The 22,340-nt window shown below is 37.7% G+C and overlaps 1 protein-coding gene across 3 annotated transcripts in view; it reads left to right on the top strand.

Annotated features, from left to right (window-relative positions):
* Nucleotides 1-21,176, top strand: part of gigyf1a (GRB10 interacting GYF protein 1a) — a 39,669-nt gene extending 18,493 nt beyond the window's left edge. The window contains exons 9-26 of one of the 3 annotated variants that reach the window (XM_028474233.1): nucleotides 894-1,123; nucleotides 1,791-1,911; nucleotides 2,012-2,197; nucleotides 3,134-3,288; nucleotides 4,998-5,172; nucleotides 5,285-5,508; nucleotides 6,251-6,351; nucleotides 6,452-6,552; nucleotides 6,644-6,717; nucleotides 9,675-9,812; nucleotides 10,946-11,161; nucleotides 11,252-11,472; nucleotides 12,150-12,307; nucleotides 12,417-12,580; nucleotides 13,702-13,746; nucleotides 13,953-14,097; nucleotides 15,320-18,629; nucleotides 19,225-21,176. In XM_028474233.1, the coding sequence (XP_028330034.1) occupies nucleotides 894-1,123; nucleotides 1,791-1,911; nucleotides 2,012-2,197; nucleotides 3,134-3,288; nucleotides 4,998-5,172; nucleotides 5,285-5,508; nucleotides 6,251-6,351; nucleotides 6,452-6,552; nucleotides 6,644-6,717; nucleotides 9,675-9,812; nucleotides 10,946-11,161; nucleotides 11,252-11,472; nucleotides 12,150-12,307; nucleotides 12,417-12,580; nucleotides 13,702-13,746; nucleotides 13,953-14,097; nucleotides 15,320-15,387 (2,522 nt within the window). In that variant the 3' untranslated portion in view covers nucleotides 15,388-18,629; nucleotides 19,225-21,176. Of the gene's footprint in view, nucleotides 1-869; nucleotides 1,124-1,790; nucleotides 1,912-2,011; nucleotides 2,198-3,133; nucleotides 3,289-4,997; nucleotides 5,173-5,284; nucleotides 5,509-6,250; nucleotides 6,352-6,451; nucleotides 6,553-6,643; nucleotides 6,718-9,674; nucleotides 9,813-10,945; nucleotides 11,162-11,251; nucleotides 11,473-12,149; nucleotides 12,308-12,416; nucleotides 12,581-13,701; nucleotides 13,747-13,952; nucleotides 14,098-15,319; nucleotides 18,630-19,224 lie in introns of all 3 variants that reach the window. The other 2 variants (XM_028474234.1, XM_028474232.1) reach the window with 2 other exon arrangements.
* Nucleotides 21,177-22,340: the final 1,164 nt, after the last annotated feature.

The raw sequence follows: 22,340 nt of genomic DNA, 5'->3' as shown, positions 1-22,340 counted from the left end.
AGCGCCGGCACTCGTGCATGTGAGTGAGGGGCGTGGCTTTAGACGGAGCATGGGGGGGAGGGGGCTTGTAAAAGTGCAGCACTCTGCATTTTTTTTTTTTTTTTTTTTTTTTTTTAACTGTATTACAAATACAGAGTAGCCAGAATTAGTGACACACACACACATATATATATATATATATATATATATATATATATATATATATATATATATATATAATTTTAAATAAGATTAGAACTACATTTATATTTGACAAAAATGAAAGTATAGAATACAGATTGTTTTAATTAGAAAATTACTTAAAAAATCAGTAATTATATTATTTTTTATGAATTACTAGACATTAAGGTGAGCCCATTTAAACTCCAGGGGACTCCACATGGGTTCCCGACCCCAAGGTTGAAAAACACTGATGTAGCATGAGCCATAAGCAGTTGGTATCGGGCCCTATTGGTGTGTAAAAAGAGCTGCAATTGTTTTTGGTGAGCTCTACTGACATCTAGTGGCATTAAAAGAAACAAAGTACATTATTTTTTTTTATTTTTTCTATTAAACCAAGTCATGTGTTGATTGTTCAAGGTTGAAAATGTTTTCTGTTTATTCAATATATTTGGTAACTTAAACATGTATTTTAGATTACTAAGTATATGCATATGAAAGCGTTTTTCTTGTCAATAGGGTCGTTAACTGGTACTATAAGGTTGCATTGTTTTGTGTATAAATGTTTTTTATGACTCTGAAATGTCGTGCTAGTTATAAACAACATTATTTGCCTCATCCTTTTTCTAAGAAATCCTTTGGAACTGTAGAGTTTGTTTCTTCATATTTATCAATCCTATGTTTGCTCTTTATCGTTGTAATTGCTACAGGTGAGAATGTTCTGTCTTATTCAGATGGTGGTCCTCGCTCAGCAGGCTGGCGAGAGCACAGCGGTCCAGGCGAAAGTCGCCGGAGGAAGTTCGACTTTGATTTCCGGGAGTCGGAGGGTCACAGCAGCGGTCGGCGGCGCGCAGGCAGCGACGGTCTGGAGGACGACAGGGACGGCCTGCCTGAGTGGTGCACGGACGAGGAGGACGGAGAGATGGGCACCTTTGATTCCTCTGGAGCTTTTATGCCTCTGAAGGTGTGTGTGGGGCTGGGTTGATGAATGTTTTTGGTTCATAAAAAATGTTTGATGCACCTGAATATTCAACAGGTGAACAAGTTTAGATGCTCTATTCATTTACACCAACTGTTTACTTTTGCTTTCCATTTGTAAAAAAGGAAAAAAAAGGTCAAAGTAGTAGGTACTGGGAGGTAGTAATGGGTTGAAAATACTGTTTCCATCTTACCAATGCTACTATATGTTTGTCTGCAGCAGTAGTATGTTAATCCAGACCAGTTACCCTGTGTAGGGCACAATAATTTCCACGTAACGGAATTAAGATGATATGAATTAAGTTGATCAGAACTTAATTAATAAACCTGCTCAGATTCAGTAAACCATTGATCCTTGAGGGGAACATGAATGCTGCTTTCATACATCTTTATTTGACATGGTTATGAATAATTAAAAAGGAGCAGTCAGAATAATGTAGTTTAAACATGATTTAATATTACATTTTTATTTTTGCTTGATTATGGTTTTCTTCTTCTTTTTACATTTTGTTTCCTCAGAGGAGTTAAAAAGTTACATTTTTTTAAAAAAATTTTAAAAAGAAAAGATGTTTTAGTGCCCTACATGTGGAGAAACTGTCCCAGTGGCAAATCTTCGTATCGACTCATGGTTAATCCACTTTCCTCTGCGTCAGAAGGGCGGCAAGGAGACAATCCTGGAGGAGGAGTTGGACTTTAAGGGGATTGAGGAGGAAGACGATGAGGAGAACTATGCTGATGCCGAGAGGAGCAGTGCTGAAGAGGACAAAGAAAAGGGTAGATTGGAGCTTACGATGACATATCTTTTGTACTAAGCTTGAATTTATTGCTCGTAGTTGTGGTTGGATCACTCGTTGTTTTTTGCTGTGTCTCGCAGACTGCCAAGAAATGATCTCCACTGCTGGCGATGGCGAGACTAAGCTCGTGTCCCCCTCAGCGTCTCCCCCAGCCCACTGTATGCCTCCATCTCTGGAGCTCCCTCCTACCAGTGTTGGTTCTGTGATGGAAACTGTTCAGCTGAGCAACAGCCACTCTATTAAGGCCAGTAGCTCTGCTGGAGAAGGTGCGTCCTGTTTATTTCACTCAGTTGATGCACTACGTTTCATTTTCAGTTTGGATTTGTATTAAAGTTCTTTATTCATTGTTTTACAAATTCAGTGCAATAGATACAATAGGGTTGGGGTAAATTACATTTTTCTATTACAATTATCCATGTCTAACTCAATTACGATCACGGTGATCAGCATTTTTTCCAATTACAATTCAAATTAAAAATGTAATTTTTCCCCTGAAAGTTAATTATGTTCTCAATTATTAAAGTACATTTACATTTATTACCAATGAATGAGCCCGAAATAAATAACCCCCGTGAAACATAGCCTTCCTCTTGTGTTAGCTTTCTGTTAGCATCTCTTTTTGACCCATGTCTTAAATTAGCTGCAAAATACATTAAAAAAATCTGATCTATCATCTAATTTGTTTTTCATCTCTCGGTTACCTTGTTAGGCTTCCTAATCAATGAAAACATTGGTATCAATATTTTTGGTGTGTATGCCTGAGCCTTTTTAATGCCATTATACCCCTCGAGTTTCACTTTTTTCAAAAGGTAAAATGATCCTCAAGAGAAGTGAGAGGTAATGTGAAAATTTGACATGAAAAACATTATAATAATTAACTACGTGTGTGTAAGCCATAGAACTGTAACATAGATGCCCAGTTTTGCATTTAGTTCAATTGGAATGGTAATTCTATAACAACTGTCAGTCAATTATCTGAACTCAACCGCAACAGATTTTTTCAAGTACGAAAAAGAATTACATCATAAATGATTAATTATCAATTACGCAATTACAATTACCCAACCCTGCATGCTATATAAATAAGTATTCACTGACTTATGATTTGTGTTCTTGTTTTATTCAGCAGAAATGTCACTGCTAGAAATAAAAGCCATTGTTTAATTTTTCTTCTTCTTGTTTTTTTTAATTTTTTTTATCAGACACCTCTTCCATGGCGCCCTCTAAAGCCCAGCTGAGCTCCAACACAGTGGCATCCTCTAGCTTGCCCCCCCCTCCCCCTTTCTCTGCTGCTCCCCTGCTTCCTCCATCTGGAGGAGACACCGAGGATGATGAAGGCATGAAACACCTGCAGCAGGTGAGAACTGCACTCACAATATTATTGAAAAATGAATGTTAGTTTTTTCAGAGCTGTAAACAGTACAGATATATTCTACTCAAGTAGAAGTACTGTTACTTGATTGAAATTGTAGTCCAGTACAAGTAAGGCAAACAGAAAATATTCAAGTACAAGTAAAAAGTAGCTCAATTAAATAGTACTTAAAGTAAAAGATATTAGTTACTTTCACCCCCCACTATTATTTTTGGTAATACATGTTGCCACGGTTCCCTTGCATACAGTAAACATCTCATGTATAAAACTAAAAAGTAAAAGAGCAAATCTTGCACAATTGGAACTTCATTTATTTTCCACAAAGGCATCTGTATAAAATAAACCTTTGTCAAAATGTGCAATTCTTTTAAAAATAAAATAACACCAATAAAATGCATTAAAAATTTAAAAAAATTCCCAGGCTTTAAGTATAGCACCACTTATTAACTCTAAAACAGTGCCTTGTGAGTAATAATAGGTAGAAACCCCAACCAGAACCTAAGAAAGAAAATATGGATTATTTGGTTGTTGTCTGGTCATTTAATTTTGTTTTTTGTAGTTTCACAGTGTCCGTTGATCATTTTAAAACAAAATTATAATTTACTCAGTAACAGTTGGTTGTAGAGATGTAACAAGATACTTTCTTTTGAGAACTTGTTTTTAATTTTTGAAAAAGAATTTTAGAAAATGTAATGTGTTTGAAAATGTAACAGTTGTCTGACAGCTGTGTCCATATTATGTTGTGATTGACAGATGTTAACAATCCTATTTTTTTTTTTAATTTAACAGATTTTAGCCACAAATACATTACTTTAGCAACGTGATGTTATTCATAAAGGCAACCAGGTGATGATAAATCAAAGAAAAGAGAAAAAGAGAGTGGGGGGGAACCAAACCAAACCAAGAACCAGTTATGTTGGACTGAGAATAGTGGTTTGGAGTGAGTGGAGTAGTAATATGTGGGCGGGTTCAGATCATTTTATTACACGATTATGGCCTCAGCAGGTTTTTATCTAATAAAAAATATTTCCTTCTGGAGTCTTAAAGCATATGTGATTTTCTCCATATTTCAGTTTCTCAGTCCACATATTGTATATTTGGGGCGGGGTTTGGTTTTAGCCAATTAAATGTAATGCACTTAATTGCTGCTGTTATCTTTATTTGTAAGAGATATTTTCTATCTTTTCTATCAATGCCTGCTGGTACGCTTTATTTCTTTTAGAATGCACTTGAGTACAAGTAAAATGACTGATTTAGAAATATACACAAAAAAGTACAAATAACCATAAAAGCAACTCAATTTCAGAAACATGAGGACTTATAATCCTGTTTTTTTTTTTTCATAAACCTTGTGTCACAACCCTAATGTTACTTCCGAGCTGTGTCTGATGTAGTGAAGTTTTTAGGTCACTTTGGAGTTTAAAGTTACTGTAATAATTGGTAAATGTTTTTGACGGTCGTTTCCAACTGCAAATTTTTTCAGCAGCTGAAAATCAGAACGCTCCCCCGTTTTTAATCTGTAAACAACATTTAATATCTTTAATGCAGCGTAATGTGCTGCTGACTTTGAGGCTGATTTGTTGATTTTGAGGCTCCGTGTTGCCTGATAATGGGTTCAGTGTTTATACAAGCCACGGCTATTAGGAGCTAAACATGGTTTGGGGAAAAAAATATTGATGGATGTGTTTGTTTAGGAGGCAGAGAAGATGGTGGCATCACTGCAGGATACGTCTTTGGAAGAGGAGTGTTTCACTCATGCTCTGCAGCAACAACAGCAGCAGGAGAGCAGGAACACGGCTGCTGCTCTGCCATTAAGCCACGAGGCTGCCATGAAATGGTTCTACAAGGACCCGCAGGGAGAGATTCAGGGTAAGCACTTTTATTGATTTAATCTCACTTTGGTTACAAACGTTTTGAAATCAGGGTTAAAGATATTCACCACGTGAGCCGAGTGTCACAAGCATGTCTGTCTGTTGCTAAGGTCCCTTCACTACCGTGGAGATGTGTGAGTGGTTCCAGGCAGGCTACTTCACTATGACCCTGCTAGTTAAGCGGGGTTGTGATGAGGGCTTCCAGCCCTTGGGAGACGTCATCAAGATGTGGGGCCGCGTGCCTTTTGCCCCGGGGCCGTCCCCACCTCCCCTGCTGGTGAGACAGCACCCACCAACGCAGCGCCCGCAGCCCAACCGGGGGCCCGCCGGGACTGTGAGTCACAGCTCAGCCAATATATAGAGGGGTGGGGAGGGGAATGTTAAATCAGGGTTATATACAGGGTTGGAGTCAATTACATTTTTCAGTTACAATTATATTTTCAATTACCCATGTTCAATTACAATTAAATTACAAATAGTTTTTTATCCTCAGAAAGTAAATTTCAATTATGTTCTCAATCACTGAAGTTTAATTACAATTAATCACAATTACTGAGCCTAAAATAAATAACATAATGAAAGTTAGCCTTCCTCTTGTGTTAGCTTTCTGTTAGCATTTCTAACGATAACGGGTCCTAAATCATCTGTAAAATATGCTAAAATCAAATATCTATCATCTAATTTATTTCCTATCTATTGGTTTCCTTGTTAGGCTTCCTAATCAATTAACATTTGGGTTTTAATATTTTCGGTGTGGGTGTCTGAATCTTTTTTGTGTCGCTATACATCTCAATTTATATTATTTATAAATAGTTAAATGTGGGAAAGCTTGATATGAAACATATATTAATAATTCACTACATATGTGTAGAACTGTACATAGAGCTGTAACATAGCTCCCCAGTTTAGTTTTTACATCATAATTGACATTTTTTACAACAGCAGCAGAAAAATTATAATTGACCCCAACCCTGGTTATCAATAGGCTTTTTGTTAAAAATGCTGCATATTGAAGCATAGCTTAGCCTTCAGTTTTGCTGCTGTTATTGCTCTCTGTAATTTCTTTTCATGTTTAGGGAAATCTGGACCAGGAGCGTCTAAAAAAGCAACAGGAGCTGGCAACCGCAGCTCTATATCAACAGCTCCAACAGCAGCAGCTTTTCCAGCTCATTAACAGGTTGGCGTGTCCACCAGTGCATCCATGTTCCTGTTCTCGGTTGGTTTGGATCTGAAGAAGGATGACTCATCATTGTTAATCCCCTCATGCTGTATCTCAGGTGCAGTGAGCAGAGTATGATGCCTTCGATGAACAGGTCGATGTCAGTGCCAGATACAGGGTCCATGTGGGACATGCATACCTCAGCTTCACAGCCGTCAGGTACACACTCGCTGTCTGCATGTGATCACATCCTTTAGTCATTGTTTTTAGATCCTTTTTGTGTGAAAAACATTGTTGTTTTCTCATCTAGGCGGCGAAGCCAGTCTTTGGGACATAACAATGAATCCTTCAACTCAGGGTCCAACTCTGGAACAACTTCAAAAGGTAAACGATCCATTTCACCTTCTTTTATTAGGGGTCATAATTGTTTTCAGTGGTTGTTGCCAGGGGCGTCGGACTGGACTAAAGGGTACTGAGTTCCCCTTTGGCCCTCAGAAGTCTGTTTTATATATATGAACAAAATTGCATTTTAAACATTTTTAGTTTGGAATGAAAAGGGCCCTGTGTGAAAATAAGCTGGTTGTTAAGCACAGTTTTGCACTAAAAACAATTATTCATGCTGCATCAGGCCTTAGCTACCACCCCCTTTAAAACAGTACAAATGGTACGACCCAAATGTGCTACTGCTGCATGTCTATCCTCAATAAAGGAAAACCAGGCCATAAACGCAAGAAAAGAAAGAAAGGAGAAGATGAAAAGAAAGGAAAGCAACTGCTTACTTAATTCTTCAGAGTTGAACTACGTGCACTGTTGCACATTTAAATGCTGGAACATTTCTTTTGCATGTCAAATCTTAATTGGAAATAAAAAAAATTAAAAATGTAAATTATTTTGACGTCTTAAGCAGGTGTCCAGAGTGTCCCCATGATTCTAATCATTCTATATTAACCTTTTTTTAACCTGTGTGTGTGTGTCTGCGTGTAAGTTTTAACCCACCCCCGAAAAAAATTAAATAAAATTACCAGCGTCCCTAAATTGTAGCAAAAGTATGTCACAAACACAATATTCAATAAACCACTAAAATATAGTAGAAATAGGGATGTAACGATTAATTGTAAGGCAGTTAAAAATCGATTCATAGGTACCACGGTTCACATCGATGCTCTGAAAATTGAATCGCAGTACTTTTATATTAATCCTTCCAGAAGTGGACGTGACGGGCGGAATCTGCTACTATTTTCTTTCTGGCCGCCATTTACTGTTAAACATGCTCATAAATGATTCTTTACTCCTTTAGCACCGAAATAATATCTGTAATATTACGTGAATATCTGTAAAAGTCACGTTTTTCTATTAGCTCTGTCTGCTAGCATAGCATCTCTTCTTCACTGGTGGAATAACTGCATGCCAACCGACCACTGGGTTACCAGCGCCCTCTGCTGGTCTAAACAAATATCTGACGTAAATACATTAAAATGACTGTTTTATTTTTTTTTTTTTTAAAGTCCAATTGTTAAGGCACAAAATACATTTTCAGTTGCACTTTTAAAAAGAAAAAGAACTATTATGCAGTTCTGAATTGTTTACTATAGAACCAGAATTTAAATTAATAGGTTTCTTCTTCATTTGTATTATTCCTTTATGTATTTCATTCAAGATTTATTTTTAGTTAAATTGCATCATTTTGCATAGTTTATCAAGGGATTCTTTTGACAATGAAAAATAAAAGGAAAATAGTATAGTATTTTACCCAAAAAAATAAAGGAATATTTTTCAGTCATTTGTCAACATTCCCATTTTGTAAAATAAATTGTGAGAAAATCGTATCGTGAACCCAGTATCGTGAATCGAATCGTATCGGGTGTTGAGTGAATCGTTACATCCCTAAGTAGAAACGATTTATAAGATACACGCAATGGATATGGAGTCATCAGGTTATTACAGTTTTTTTTTTTTCTAATCCTGGGGTCAGGACCCCATGTGGGGTCACCTGGAATTAAAATGGGGTCGCCTAAAATGTCTAGTAATTGGTGGGGGGGAAAAAAAAGCAGGGAAAATGGATTCAAATTCTATTTTTAAATTTTTGGAATTATTGTTTTTTTTCAAATACACATCACACAATAAATATGAAATAACTATCATATACTTTCTCAAATATAAATCTAGTTCAAATAGAATACAGTATAAAAATATCTAATGTGGCGCACTTGACACTTTATGTCACTAATCCTGGCTACTCTGTATTTGTAACACACTTAAATAAACATGATCAAAAACTTTTCTAGAAAAAGAAATGGTCTCTGGAGTTGCCGGACATTTGTAATATCATAATGGGGTCACAACCAAGAAAAATGAAAGCTCATTTAATAGAATACTAGTTTACTTTCCGGGTTTACATAACTTACAGTAGGGGCCTTATAAGATGGTTTGTACCCAGGGCCCAAAATGTGGTGCTACGCCCCTGGTTGTTGCACTAGAACAGTGTGTGGCGTGCCCCCTGGTGAGGAATGGAGGTGTGACAGGTGGGGCGCAACAACCAGGAGGACATTTTCAATTTGATGCCAATCTTCTTAAAGTCGTTTCTTATTGACAATAAACACTAAACAAAACACCTACACACAAAGAAAGTCATAATTAGAAGCCATAAAAATGTTGCAGAAATAAAAGCAGCATTAAATTATTTGTTATTCATTAGATTGCGACTGCGAACAAAATGTAACATGGGCATTTGAAGTGGAATATAACATTAGGCAAACTTTCAATAGCCGACTTAAAAAATCTATTTCCTATTTTGTTTTCTTAGTCGTTTTGGTATAGATTGCAAACAATGTTTCTTTATTTCCTGTATTTTTGACTGCTGCACTTTTACATTTGTTTTTACGCAGGCAATTATTTTAATTTATTTTTTAAGTTTTGATTTATATTTGAAATGTGAAAAATGTTAGTTGCATAATGAAACATGTTACTTGTTCCCTGTTCATTTTATACATGCACTGAATTTCAGTTATTGTTTTCTTAAGCTTTTTGCCACAGATTGTAAATAACGTTTCATTATTTCCTGTATTTTTGACTCACATGACTTTGAAATAATTTTTTTATGCAGATGATTAGGTTTATTTTGTTTTTGATTTACAATGAAATATGATGTTACTTGCTCCCTGTGAGTTCATTACATTTGAAAATGTGTTATTAGTCAGGATTATTTGGGAAGCACTGGTCACAGGTGGGGCTTGAAAGTTTGAACTTTGTTAAAAGTGGGGAAATACCCAAAAACGTTTGAGAGCCACCGCATCAGAGAGGAGACTGGTTAAAGTATTTCATAATTGTCTTCTGTTCATCAGCTCCAGCAGGAGAGACGAGACGCTGAACTCAGGGCCAAGCGTGAGGAAGAGGAGCAGCGTAAGCGTCGGGAAGAGAAGCGGCGGCAACAGGAGGAGCAGAAAAGGAGGGAGGAGGAGGAGCTTTACAGGCGGAAGCAGGTGAGCAGACGAGTGCTACATTTTCATTGGTTTACTTTGTTTTATGAGTTTAAATGGGATTGAAACACTGCAATAAGTGCCGTCCATTGAGGTTTTTGATATACATTAGGGTGGTTCACATTATAATGATTTAAAAAGTTTTCTGCATTTTGCCTGTCTTGTTCCTATTGATGTTTTAAACATCTGTACCAAAACTTGGGCTAATATAACACATTTTTTATTGCTCAACTGAAGAATACGTAACTTCCACAGATATCAGAAACTTTAATGATATAAAGGTAAATATGGTCATTGATAATTTCTCCCTGTATTTATACTAAATGACTAACAACATTAGGACAGTTTAAACCAGGGATGTCAAACTCATTTTAGCTCAGAGGCCAAATACAGAGCAGTTCATCATAAGTGAGCCGCAGATTTTAGGCAAAAAAATTGTAATTTAACCATGTTTGTGCGCTAGTTTGCACTTCACATATAAATAAATTATAAAATATATAGGGCATTGATAATATCAAAGCAATAAGTGGCAGATTTCTGTCCCTGCAGGATTTTCACTTCCAATTATTTGATTTTGGGACCCATTATGTAATTTGGGGACATTTTGTGGAATAATTTGAGATTACAAATGACTGCCATCATGTGATGTCAACATGGGGAAAATGTGAGCCCTGCTAATATTGTGGAGTTTCATTGAATTTGTGTATTATTTTGGAGATATGTACACATCTGAATTAGTTGGTAATTTACACAATTGCTCATGGTTTTTTTTGCTTTCTGCTGGGGGCCAAATTGGGCCAACTTTGATCCCCAGGCCTTGAGTTTGACAAAAACGTGAATTGAGAAAAAGTGCAGTGTTTGACTCCATTTTTGGTACAGATGCTTACAGTGTCTTTTTGCTAAATTGCTTTTTGGCTTGTTCACAATTTGGTGAAAATGAATTTTGTGAACCACCCTAATATACATTATGTGCATTTACCAAAAAAACCCCCACAAAACTAGCAACGAAACAATAATGCTTTATTGCACTTTAATTAATATATAATCACTTATTAAATAGTTTCACTTCTCCTTTAAAGGTTTGGAGTCTAGATTATCATCAACACTCTAATGTTATCATTGATCCTTTCCTGCAGTGCCGTCAGCAGCAAGAACTGCTAATGAAGCTCCTGCAGCAGACTCCACAGCAGCAGGGACCTGGGGCACCCGGCTCCAGTTGGAGCGGGGCTTCTTCCTCTGGGCTTGGAAAATCAGGGAAGCCCTCGGCCCTGGCTCTGCTGGAAATGCAGCAGGAGGCTGAGAGGCTCCTGAAGCAGCAGCAGCAACAGAGAGCTCAGCAGCAGAGGGACCGCGTGAGTTTCACACTATCCTAAACAAAATAAATAAATAACTGATGCTAGAGTTTTAGCTTCATATTGAACCGTTTCTCTTTCTGCTTCCAGCACTCCGGCATGTCAATGGGCAGCTCCTCCATGGGAAGCCAGTGGGTGGAGGGTGTTGGCCTGTGGGGTGGGCCTGGGGGGATGGACAGTAAGGGCAGTAGTGGAGGGTCTTCGGGCAGCATGGGCATGTGGGACGAAGCGGTGAAAAATCAGAGCAGCCTCCGTGGCAACGGCAACAACAACCTGGGCTTAAAAAACAGCCGCAGCAGCCCATCACTGAGGTACGACACGCACCATTAGGTCTACTAACTCAGTGGTTCTCAACCTTTTCGACCCCCAAAATAAAGGTACCAGGGACTGGGGCCCATCCATAAAGTCAGTAAAATGATGGTCTGTTGTTCTATGAATCTGTGATAACCACGTTTATTTTATCTGAATATTATCCACTGTTATCCAAGAGGTTTATTATTATTTGCACCATAGTATATAGTCACCTTAAAGATGTAAATCCTTGTTTTAATCAGAAATAAAATGGGTTGAAAGTGACCAAAAATGGTGGAAAGGTGGTGAAATGAGATTTTTAAAACTACAGAAATTGGTTAAAAGTTGTAAATTAGTGTCCAAAAACAGACAGAAAAAATGCTAAAAATGGTTCAAAGTAGTTTAAACTGGCAAATAATTGGCATGACAAATCATGAATGTGGTGAAATTGGCAAAAATATGGCAAGAAAAAGTGATGGAAATTAGTTAAAATATGGAAATTTTGGCGTAGTTGCAAAAAAGGGCTAAAAATAAGTAAGGAATAAAAAAAGGAATTGTTCCAAAAACACTTTTAGTTTCTTAAAGTCATCTGGCGACCCCCTCCCAGTGTCTTGTGACCCCAAAGATTGAGAACCCCTGCACTAACTGGTAATTGTTGGCCACACTTATGGATGTCTATGCTCCCCCTCCTCCACAGCGATCAGTACATGATGCGGCGTAAGCGCACAGAGGAGGAGGAGAAGCTGCTGAAGCTGCTGCAGGGCATGAAGCCTCAGGATGGCTTCACTACCTGGTGTGAACAGATGCTGCACGCTCTCAACACCTCTGCCAACAACTCCTCCTCTTCTCTGGATGGTACGAGTAACATGCCTCCATATGATAAAAACATTCACACCTTTGATTCAGATTAATGGCATTGGGATTGACTTTGATTTTCATTCATTTTCTTTTTGTTTCCATAAAGTTGCCACAATCGTGGCGTACTTGAAAGAGGTGGAGTCTCCCTATGCAGTGCTGGACTTCATCCGGTCCTACCTAGGGGACACAGTGGAAGCCAAAGAGTTCGCCAAACAATTTCTGGAGCGACGTGCCAAACAGAAAGCCAACCAACAGAGACAGCAGCAACAGGTAGAAAATATTTCTTTTTTTAATCTTTGAGCTTTTTAAAAGAAAACAGCTGAAGATGTTAGAATCATGGCAATGCACACACCTAATACTGACGATACGATTCACATGTTGCAATACAATGTAAACAAAAAGATATGTATCGCTATATCAATAATTACAAATTTCACCTTTAGACATACAAAATGGTATGAAATACAATTGATTTCATTTCTTTTAAACTTGCGAGAACAAGTAAATGGTAACTAACTGTAATTAAATTACCAATTTAAAAAATAAGTTGTGTGTTTATCAAACTGTCAAATTACATTTTTCAAAAAAAGTTTAACGTTTGTCTAGTATGGCTGAGTTTCATTTATTCAGACAACTGTTACTTAGGAAATCCGCTTTTGATCTACTGACATGTGTTGACTGTCAACTGCTAGTCTTCGTCAGAGGCGTCTCCTGATCGCTTTGATGTTTCATTTGAAGTTTCCTTGACTTCCGCGTAGTAATTCCAACAAGATTATTTTGCGGATTTCCTAAGTAACAGTTTTCTGAATAAATAAAACCATAACCATGTTATTCAAAAAGAAGACAAAAATAATCTTGCTGGAATTACTATGCAGAAGTCAAGGAAACGTCAAAGGAAACATCAAAGCCATCAGCTGATGAAGACTGGCAGTTGGGAGTCGAAACATGTCAGGAGATCAAAAGTGGATTTCCCAAGTAACAGTTTCTGAATCAATGAAACGTTAACAATACTCGACAAAATAATCTTACTGGAATTTTAACTCTTGCTTCTACAACAGATTCTGATTCTGTAAAGTTCTTAAATTCTGAAAAAGAAGTAACCACATACATCTATAAAAGAGCCCAGTATGTTTTATGAAAATAAAGTGCAATCAACTTCCAAGCTAAAATACGAGTTAGTTTAACAAGGTTTGATGTGGTGAAATATTGCAATATATCACCAAATACACTTTTTTCTTGCATCCTTAGTAAGTATGGAACTTTTCTTTAATAATTTCTGTAAAAGATTGTCCTTAAAGGTCCAGAAATCCACAGAAACTAAATGTAATTGTTGTTATTGAGTTGAATAATGCTAATATTTGATCATGTGACTCTTTGTGTTTTTGTCTCAGTTATCAAAAGAAGTGGCTGGACTGAACATGAATTTCCCTCTGCAGGTAAAATCTGATCAGCCTCTGATTGGTGCATGCTTTCGACTATTTTTTTCCAACATGTCAGATTTAAGTGCAGTTCAGTATTATTGTTAGTGAATTAAAAAGCATGTATCTGAGACTTCAAGCTATGGGCTTTCATTTAGAGACTAATATTTTAAAGCTGCACCATTTCTAAATGTTTTCTTTTTTTCCTTTATTTTCCCTCCAAGGACTCAATGCGAGGTATGAACCCAAACTCTCTGCAGTCCATGTTTCAGTCCAACCACATGAGCAAGGCTGGTCTCTATGACAACCAAGGAGGAAAGATGAAGAAGAAAGCACCTATGATGCTGCACTCTGACCCCAGCATCTTAGGTACGTTAGCTTAGCAGCACTGACAGTTGGACACCCACATCAGAGACTAAATACACAACATGTTAAGTAGGCCTGGGCAATATATTGTGATTTCTTGTTTGGCCATACAGAAAATTACAATATCGCGTATAATGATATATTTTAATATTATAATTTATTTTCTAATCAGAAGTAGAAACTCTGCACTCACGACCTATACACAAATCATTTATTTTGAAGTAAGATACTTGTTCTGAGAAGTAGCAAAAGCAGCGACTCCTAAAACATCATGAAAAGCACAGTTAGATTGAATGCTGAGTGCGTCCTAATCCAGACCTTCCCCTAAACAAGCCACAATGCAGCACTCACTCACTCACTCACGTGCTGTCCCTTACAGGAGAAAAAGCCCAAATTGGCACATATTTTGCAGTTTCTGCAATTTCCAGTTTTAAATTTAGCAACTTCTGTAGGCCTGGCAATGTGGTAAAAACTTACCGTTTAAAACATGATTTGTCAAGAACATAAATATAAAATTTCAAGTTGAAATTATGAACGCTCTGGGAGGAGTTTGCTTTTAAAGACAGTGTGGTTTGGCCAAAAATTAAGAAAGTGCCAAATTTAGCTCGCTAAATTCAAAATTCCAGACTTCTTGTTGAATTTAGGTTCTAGGTCCAAATTAGACTTGTGCTAGTCACGGTCCAATGAATATAGCTACTGAGTGCCATCCAGTTGCAAACACAAGATGGCGCTGATGAGTCATAAAGTTGCATTAAAAAACTACACTTTAAATGTTTCACATAACGAGAAGAAGAATCCGTACAGAAACAATTTGCACCGCCTTCAGTGTTGTTTGTTCATAAATGTGCCTGTGTGGCATTTTGCATCAATAAATGTAACCTAAAATTGTCTTTCTGGTAAGACTTTATTGAGTTCAAAATTTTGTTATTCATATTGCAGATCGTTTATTTTGAGGAAAAAATATTGAGATATGAGTTTTAGTCCATATCTCTTCCATCCCTAATGTTAAGCAGACATTATTCCAAATACTCACCATTAGTGCCATCAAATTCTACGTGTTTTTAAAGAAAATCTGCAGGAAATGGTTGACCTTTTAACATCCGTATAATTTTTTAAACTTTGTTCTTGACTTATTGCTGAAATGTAATTTTTTTTTTTTAATCACTGCCTCTCCTCACACAGCTTTTTATTCACTCTCCACTTTTTTTCCACGTCCTTCCTGCAGGGTACTCATTCCACAACGCAGGCGATTTAATGGGCCTGAATGAGATGGAGATGGTGGAGGATTACTGATGTGACAGCGCAGCAGCAATAGCTACCTGAGGCCTTCTGTCTTTTAATCAGACAAACCTGATGACGAATGTGCACTGCTGGGGGCAAACCAAGGGGGAGTGGGATAAGGGATAAGAAGGGAAGTCAGACTTGCATCTGAAGGGAGTTTTGCAGAGTGGAGGTGCCCCAGATCAGCGCCTTTTCACTCTACATATCCCTGCAGATGGCTACAAAACAAAAAAAGGGCTCCCTGCTTCACCAGTTGATCACTAGAGCAGGGGAGTGGGTGTGTGTGGTGTTGTGAGGCAAGGAAGATGGTTATCCTCTGGCACTCAAAAGATTAAGCACCTTAAAACTACACTAATGCACTTTATCGAGATGGGATTTGAATAGTTTATTTTTTTTTACGCGTGTGTATGCGAGCGTGTGTTTCAGAATTGGCGTGCGTTCGATGCGTGTGTACATCCGAACTGGAAGGGGGGGGGACTGTGAAACAGAAAAACGAGGGGGGGTGGGGGGATGGGAGGGGACTGTTTTTCAAAGTCAGGGGGACCTTTAGTTGAAACCTTATCAGCAAGCAAATCCTTTCTCAAAAAGACAAACACTGTTGATATTTCTATTGTTTAGCATTTTTTACGTTTATATATAAAAGGTAAAGCTATTGAAAAATGGACTATAAAAAAAAAAACTTGAAGATTTGCACTTGCCTAAAAAGAAAAAAAACCCAGAAAAAGACAAAAAAAAAAAAAAAAAATGATCCAACTAATGGGGTTAGTTCTAGAAGTGAATATTTTTGTGAATGTGTACGAGTGACTGAGCGAGCGGCTGAGGTGTCAGTTGTGTTAATGATATTCATTCTGCACAATGTTTGTTTCTTGTTGCTTATCAAGATGTATGAAACATATGAGGCCATTATTTGTTTGTTTTGTTTGAATGGGTTTTTTTCTATTTTCACTCGTGTGTGTGTGTGTGCGTGGTGGTCCTTTTCCAAAAAACGGGGGACATCATGTGTTTTTGTGTGCGTGTGGAGAGTGCGACTGAATGAGAGAGGGAGAGAGGGCAATTGCACAACACATCCTTTCTCTCACCAGCTCTTCATCCCCCTGATTAGAAATGAAAGCCTGAATGCGTCTATTTTGTAAAAGGTTAGCTTTGCTCTCATCACACGATGACCACCACTAGTTTGCTTTCCCTTTGCTCTCGTCTCTAGCCCTGTGAGGACTAGCAGACGGGCGAATCATGAGGGACATTACTCTGTGTGCATCTGAGTGAGATTGTGTTTGTGTGTGTCTGTGGACGCACACGTTCATTTTACTGTTCATAGAAATGTGTTCTACTACAGGTACTCATTTTGGATACATGTGCTGTTTTTTGTATGTTTGTGTATGAATGCACATTTGTGCCTAAGAACTTGGATAGGGTGCATGGCCATTGAGACATTAACTCTTTTTTGAGAGCGGGTGTGACGTGTGTCAGTGCTCAGCACAGCGTATGTAAGTTTCTATCGTAAATATTTCTAAGTGGAGGTTAGGAGTGGTCCACCGGTAGGCCCGTTCCGGCCTGGTTCCCGACGGTGCGAGCACGTTGCCTTTCGTCAGCTCTCGGAACTCGTGAATGAAAGGTGTCGAGTGTCTGACTCTCAAAAAAGAAAAAAATAGAATTAAAATTACAGCATCTTATTGTGCGAGTGCACAAAACGGTGCGTTCAATGTTAGCATATTGTGTTACTCATTTGTTGTTGCAATTTCATAATGACGAGTTTTTTTTTTTTGTTTTTTTTTAAATGACATATATATGAATATATACATTATATACAACGTTTGAAAGTATTTGGACTAAGATAATGAGCACTTGGGGCTGCTATTTTTTTGTGAGTGTTTGTTTTTTTTCTCCTTAATTTGTTATATTTTTGTTTCATTATTGCCATGTGAAGTGTGTATTTTTTTCTTTCTTTAGAAAATGTTGAATGTATTCCAAAAAAAAAAAAAAAAAAAAGATGACAACGAACCCATGCTGATACCAGATACCTTTTTTTTCTCTGAAGATTTCAAGAATTGAAAAGAAAATACAAAAGCTTCAGAGAAGCAAGGTCTTCTTTTGTTGTCGTTGGTTGGTTGGTTTCTTTATTTTACACAGCAGAGAAGGAAAAGAAACCTTGGGATGGACATAGGTGTACACACTGCCTCTACAATCCTGGTCGAATAATGGAGACTAAGAATTAAGAGAGGACTCTTTCTATTCCATACTGGAGCTTTGGTTGTTTACAAACCACATGGATAACTGTGTATGCAGGTTTTTCTTTTTGTTTTCAGTTTTTTCCCCCACGTAAGATGGGTGGGGTTTTGCAAGTGCGCTTCTGCCATATGAACATTAAGTGGTGGTGTTTTTTCTTTGTTTTTCTTTTTTTAAAATGTTTTGGAGGACAAGTGGCAGGCACCACAACATCACATCCAAGATCCTCTTGGATGTTTTTGGTCCTGGGGCTTGATGGTCAGCTGTGGAGTATATTTGGAAACCATCAAGGAGGGACATGTTGTGGGAAGACTGGGAGTGCATGAGGCAGAAGAACCCTGGAGTGGACTGAGAGGGCAGTTATGAGTACACCTGCTTTAATCCCTCATGAGCACTCGCAAACCTGCCCTCACCAACTCACCTATGCACTTTGGTTCATTCAAGCTGTGAGGTACAATTCTTTGAGGATGGGAGCACAATTTACAAGAGGAGGATTACTACGACTTTGACAAGGTCGCTGAAACTGATTTAAAAAAAAAAAAAAAAAGAAAGAAAATGACTCGAGAAGATGTTCTTCTCCTACCTCCTGTATATAACCATATTTTTGTAATATCTTTCAAAAAGTAGAAAGAAAAATTTGCTAACAGATGAAGGAAATTTTATGAAAAACTGAATATACAGAGTGAATGTTCTTCAAGGAAACCAATCTTTTTTTATATATATATACATAGTTTGACATGGTGTCGCGAGTTCTGAATGACACCGGTAAACCATGAAGCGATCTGGGACTTGATGGAAAAAAAACCCAACATGGACATTCATACTATGGTGGCTTCAGGATTTGGTCTAATAGAACCTTATCGCAGTGCTTGTGAAGAGCCTGCCCAAGAGTGTTGGATCAACACACCAGTATATAAAAGCAGAGCCAGGTTTGAAGAGACGCTGGCAAGGATGCTTCCACTTCGTCTTCAGATCTGGCAGCTGCCTGGAGAGCTGTTGAGTGACCACGAGTGGAAAAGTTTTTAGCATTGGTAAGCTTTACAGTTATTTAATAGATTTTTGGCGTTATCTAGACAATGTTTATCTTAAATTACCTTGACCTTAGTCTCATGTTTTGTTGCAAGGTTAGGCATTCTTTGAATAGTGGACCTGGCAATCACCTGTTTAACCAATGTAAACACACGACTGTTCCTTAGGAAAACCACCTTGATCTCCTGACATGTTTCGACTGTCGACTGCCAGTCCTGTTAGAGGTGTCTGCTAATCGCTTTGATGTTGCCTTTGAAGTTTCCTTGACCTTTGCGTAGTAATTCCAGCAAGATTTTTTTGTCGTCTTTCTCAATAGTATGTTAAGGTTTCATTTAATCAGACGAGTGCTACTAGGAAATCCGCAAAAAAAAGAATTTTGCTGGAATTACTATGCGGAAGTTAAGGAAACATCAAAGCGATCAGCAGACGCCTCTGATGAAGACTGGCAGTTGACAGTCGAAACATGTCAGGAGATCAAAGTGGATTTCCTAAGGAACAGGTGTCTAAATAAATAAAACTTTAACGAGCATTGTAAACACATTTGTTTTGTTTCGCCAGTGTTGTTACAATCAGTTCTTTATTTTTGACTTTTTGTAGAAAGCTGGCCGTACGTCATTTGCTGCCCTTCGTATGGAGGATTCACCTACAGCCGACCTTGGAACCCCCCCCCCCCAAAAAAAAAAAAAAAAAAACCTAACCTGTTGAACTTACCCCTTGAGAAACTAAACTCCGGACTGAGCAGGCCATTGGCTGTCAGTCTGTGTGGCAGATGAAGTTGCAGCTTCATCAAACCCATCTGCATGAGGCTGTGGGATTGGATCACGAGCTCTCTGTCGCGGAAAAGAATGGAAACGAGCATGTAGCACCAAGACGTTGTCGTCATCCGCCTGCAACTTTTTGGTGGTTGCTTAAAGATCTTCCTTTACCAGCAGGACTGCCCCAGAACATCAAAGATGGAGAGTCATGCTTGGAGGCTGGATTCCATCTGTGCCAACAGAAATCCCCACAGCAGTGGAACTGGACGAACTGAAAGAATTGTAGAAAGAAACAAAAACTCTCAATATACTTGTCACATAGATTCTAGCGTCCAAAGGAGAAACAGACACACTACTACATACCACACACATGCACGCACACACACACACAGACAGAATATGGGTTTCATCGTCCTGTCTCTGGAACCATTCCCACACACACACACACTCAAACACCACAACACCAATATCAAACCACATGGACACGCAGTATCAATGCTCATCAGTATACACACTGAGCTTTGTATATAATGTAAAAGTTTGTGCTTTTTCTCCTCATAGTGAGTTTTGCTTTGCTTCTTTGTTCAACATGCCTTAAAATGTATAGTTCAGTCTTGAATTGCGAATTGAAAAAAAGTTTCTCAGTGACTATTTTAAGTTGGAAGTGTTGGCATTTTTTTTTTCTTTTTTTTTTTTTTTTTTAGATTAAACTAGAGTTTCCAACTGGACTATCTTTCTGTTGTGTAACAGAATCGTCCTGTATAAACATTCTACGTTTATAAAGTATCACCTTTAAAAGTTACTAGTTAGCTGCAGATAGAGCAGCAGATGTTCTCTTGATTTCAATTCGTTGATCTGTTTTGGCAGGCGGTTGGCTTTGGTTGGCCGTTCTCGTTTTGATTTAAATGAAGAGTTGATTTGCTCAGATCTGTAGAGATGATCTCATTCTGTGCAGGCTTATTAAAAGGGCTGAAGTCTGTACTTTGGTGGAGCTAAGCTGACTGAATGGAACGCAGCGACTGAATCTTTCGAGGTTGTCGAAGTCGCCGCTTTTGGCAAAAACCAGGCTAGCAGGGTGGTCTGCAAAATGGGCTTTTGGTTCATGTATTTACTTTTCTTTTTAACACTCCACAGGTCTTTTTTTTATTTTTTATTTTTTTTACAGTTATGAGATTAAACTCAAACAGTATGCTAGTGTATGTTGGTTCTGTCTTTAACCCTGGCAGGAATTGGCTTTGTATGGATCACTTGGTATTTAATCTTGCAATTTGAAAGATTCAAGTTTTTATTCAATCAGAAGTTTGTGTCTTTAAACTAATATGCAGCTTTTAACCCTGTTTTTTTATTTTTATTTTTTACCGAAGTAAGGTCAATGTAGGTTTGGGATAAGCACGTGGTTTTGGTAAACCACAGTAAGCCTATGTGAAACTGGCTGAGCTTAATGGTTAATGACTCCACTGATGTGGCAGCCTGCACTACAGAGGTTTTCATCCTCCGATAAACCGCAGTATTTTCTTTACTTTCCTACAGTGCTGTGACACAATGTGCTGCCCAGTCCTTTTTTGAAGATTTCCCTACTAGCTTATCCAAAATTAGCGTTAAACTTCCACCTCAGTCAGCTCAGCCCGTTTGCCCTAAACATCTTGAATGTTGGTAAAACAACAGCAAACGTGTAATGAAACTGTTTTTTTTTTGTTTGTTTTTTTTTTTGGAGAAGAACAACAGAAAGATATGTATATAGTTTGGCTTTTGTTTGAAGAACAAAAATACTAAATAAATAGCATTTAGCTTTGACCAACTCTCCTTATTGTGAAGTGGATGTTTGTGATTAATGGTATAGACCAGTGGTACCCAAATGGTGTTTGTAGGTTATACTTTTACTGAGTAAAATCAGTTATTGGTTTGTTAAAACATGTTCATTTTAATATCTGTCGAAAGATCATTTCTTTTTCTACTCAAAAGTATTGTTTTTAAATTTTTATAAAAAGTAATCAGACAAATATTTTTTCCCCCCCCAAAATCTTTAACATTGTACAACTTGGCATCTACATTTATATTTGGAGAACTTGGAAATAAGGTTAACATTTTAAATCGACTGTGTTCCTCATAAATACAGATTTTAGGTGGGAAAATGAGTAATTTAATCATCATTGTGCTCCAGTTCAGGGGTTCTCAACTGGTTTCACCCTGGGACCCACATTTTGCCACGATTATTAAATCCTGACGCACTTTTTTTTTTTTCTTTTTCTTTTTTTTTTTTTTTTTTTAAGAATTCAACCAGCTAAATTTGGTTTTCCAAAAAAAATCACTGTTGAAAACACATAAAATCATTTTCAAAACATCAATTTATATGTTTTCCTGTGCAGCTTGCCTGTCAAAAGAAAAGTTTCTTTCAAAATAAAAGACACATCCAACATGAGAGACATTAATTATTTGATTATTTTTGACCAGCTGTCCGTAACCCACCTCGTACAGGGCCGCGACCCACTTTTGGGTCCTGACGTACCAGTTGAGAATCGCTGCTCTAGTTTACACTTCCACATATAAATAAATTGTAAAAAATGTACAGCACTGATAATATCAAAGCAATAAGTGACATTTGTCAGTCAGAGACCTTTCACTTTCAAGTTATTTGATTTTGTGACCCTTTTTTAAGAAACTTTGTGGTGTAATTTGAAGAAAACTGCAGTTTTTGTTTGTTTGTTTTTTTAAACAATTTAAGATTAAAAATGACCATCATATGCCATAAGCATGAGGGAAATATGAGCCCTGCCGTGCATTAATTTGGAGATGTCTACAGCTGAATTAGTTGGTAATTAACACAAGGATTTATTGTCTTCCCTTTTTTTTTTTTTTATTTTCTGCTACGGTGCAAATTGGATGCTCTAAAGGGCCCGATTTGGCCCCCAAACCTTGAGTTTAACACGTGTACATATTGTAAGGGAATGCATGTTTTGC

This window comes from Gouania willdenowi, chromosome 18, assembly GCF_900634775.1.
Source record: "Gouania willdenowi chromosome 18, fGouWil2.1, whole genome shotgun sequence".
Lineage (NCBI taxonomy): Eukaryota > Metazoa > Chordata > Actinopteri > Blenniiformes > Gobiesocidae > Gouania > Gouania willdenowi.
This window is presented reverse-complemented; position numbering and strand designations above follow the sequence as displayed.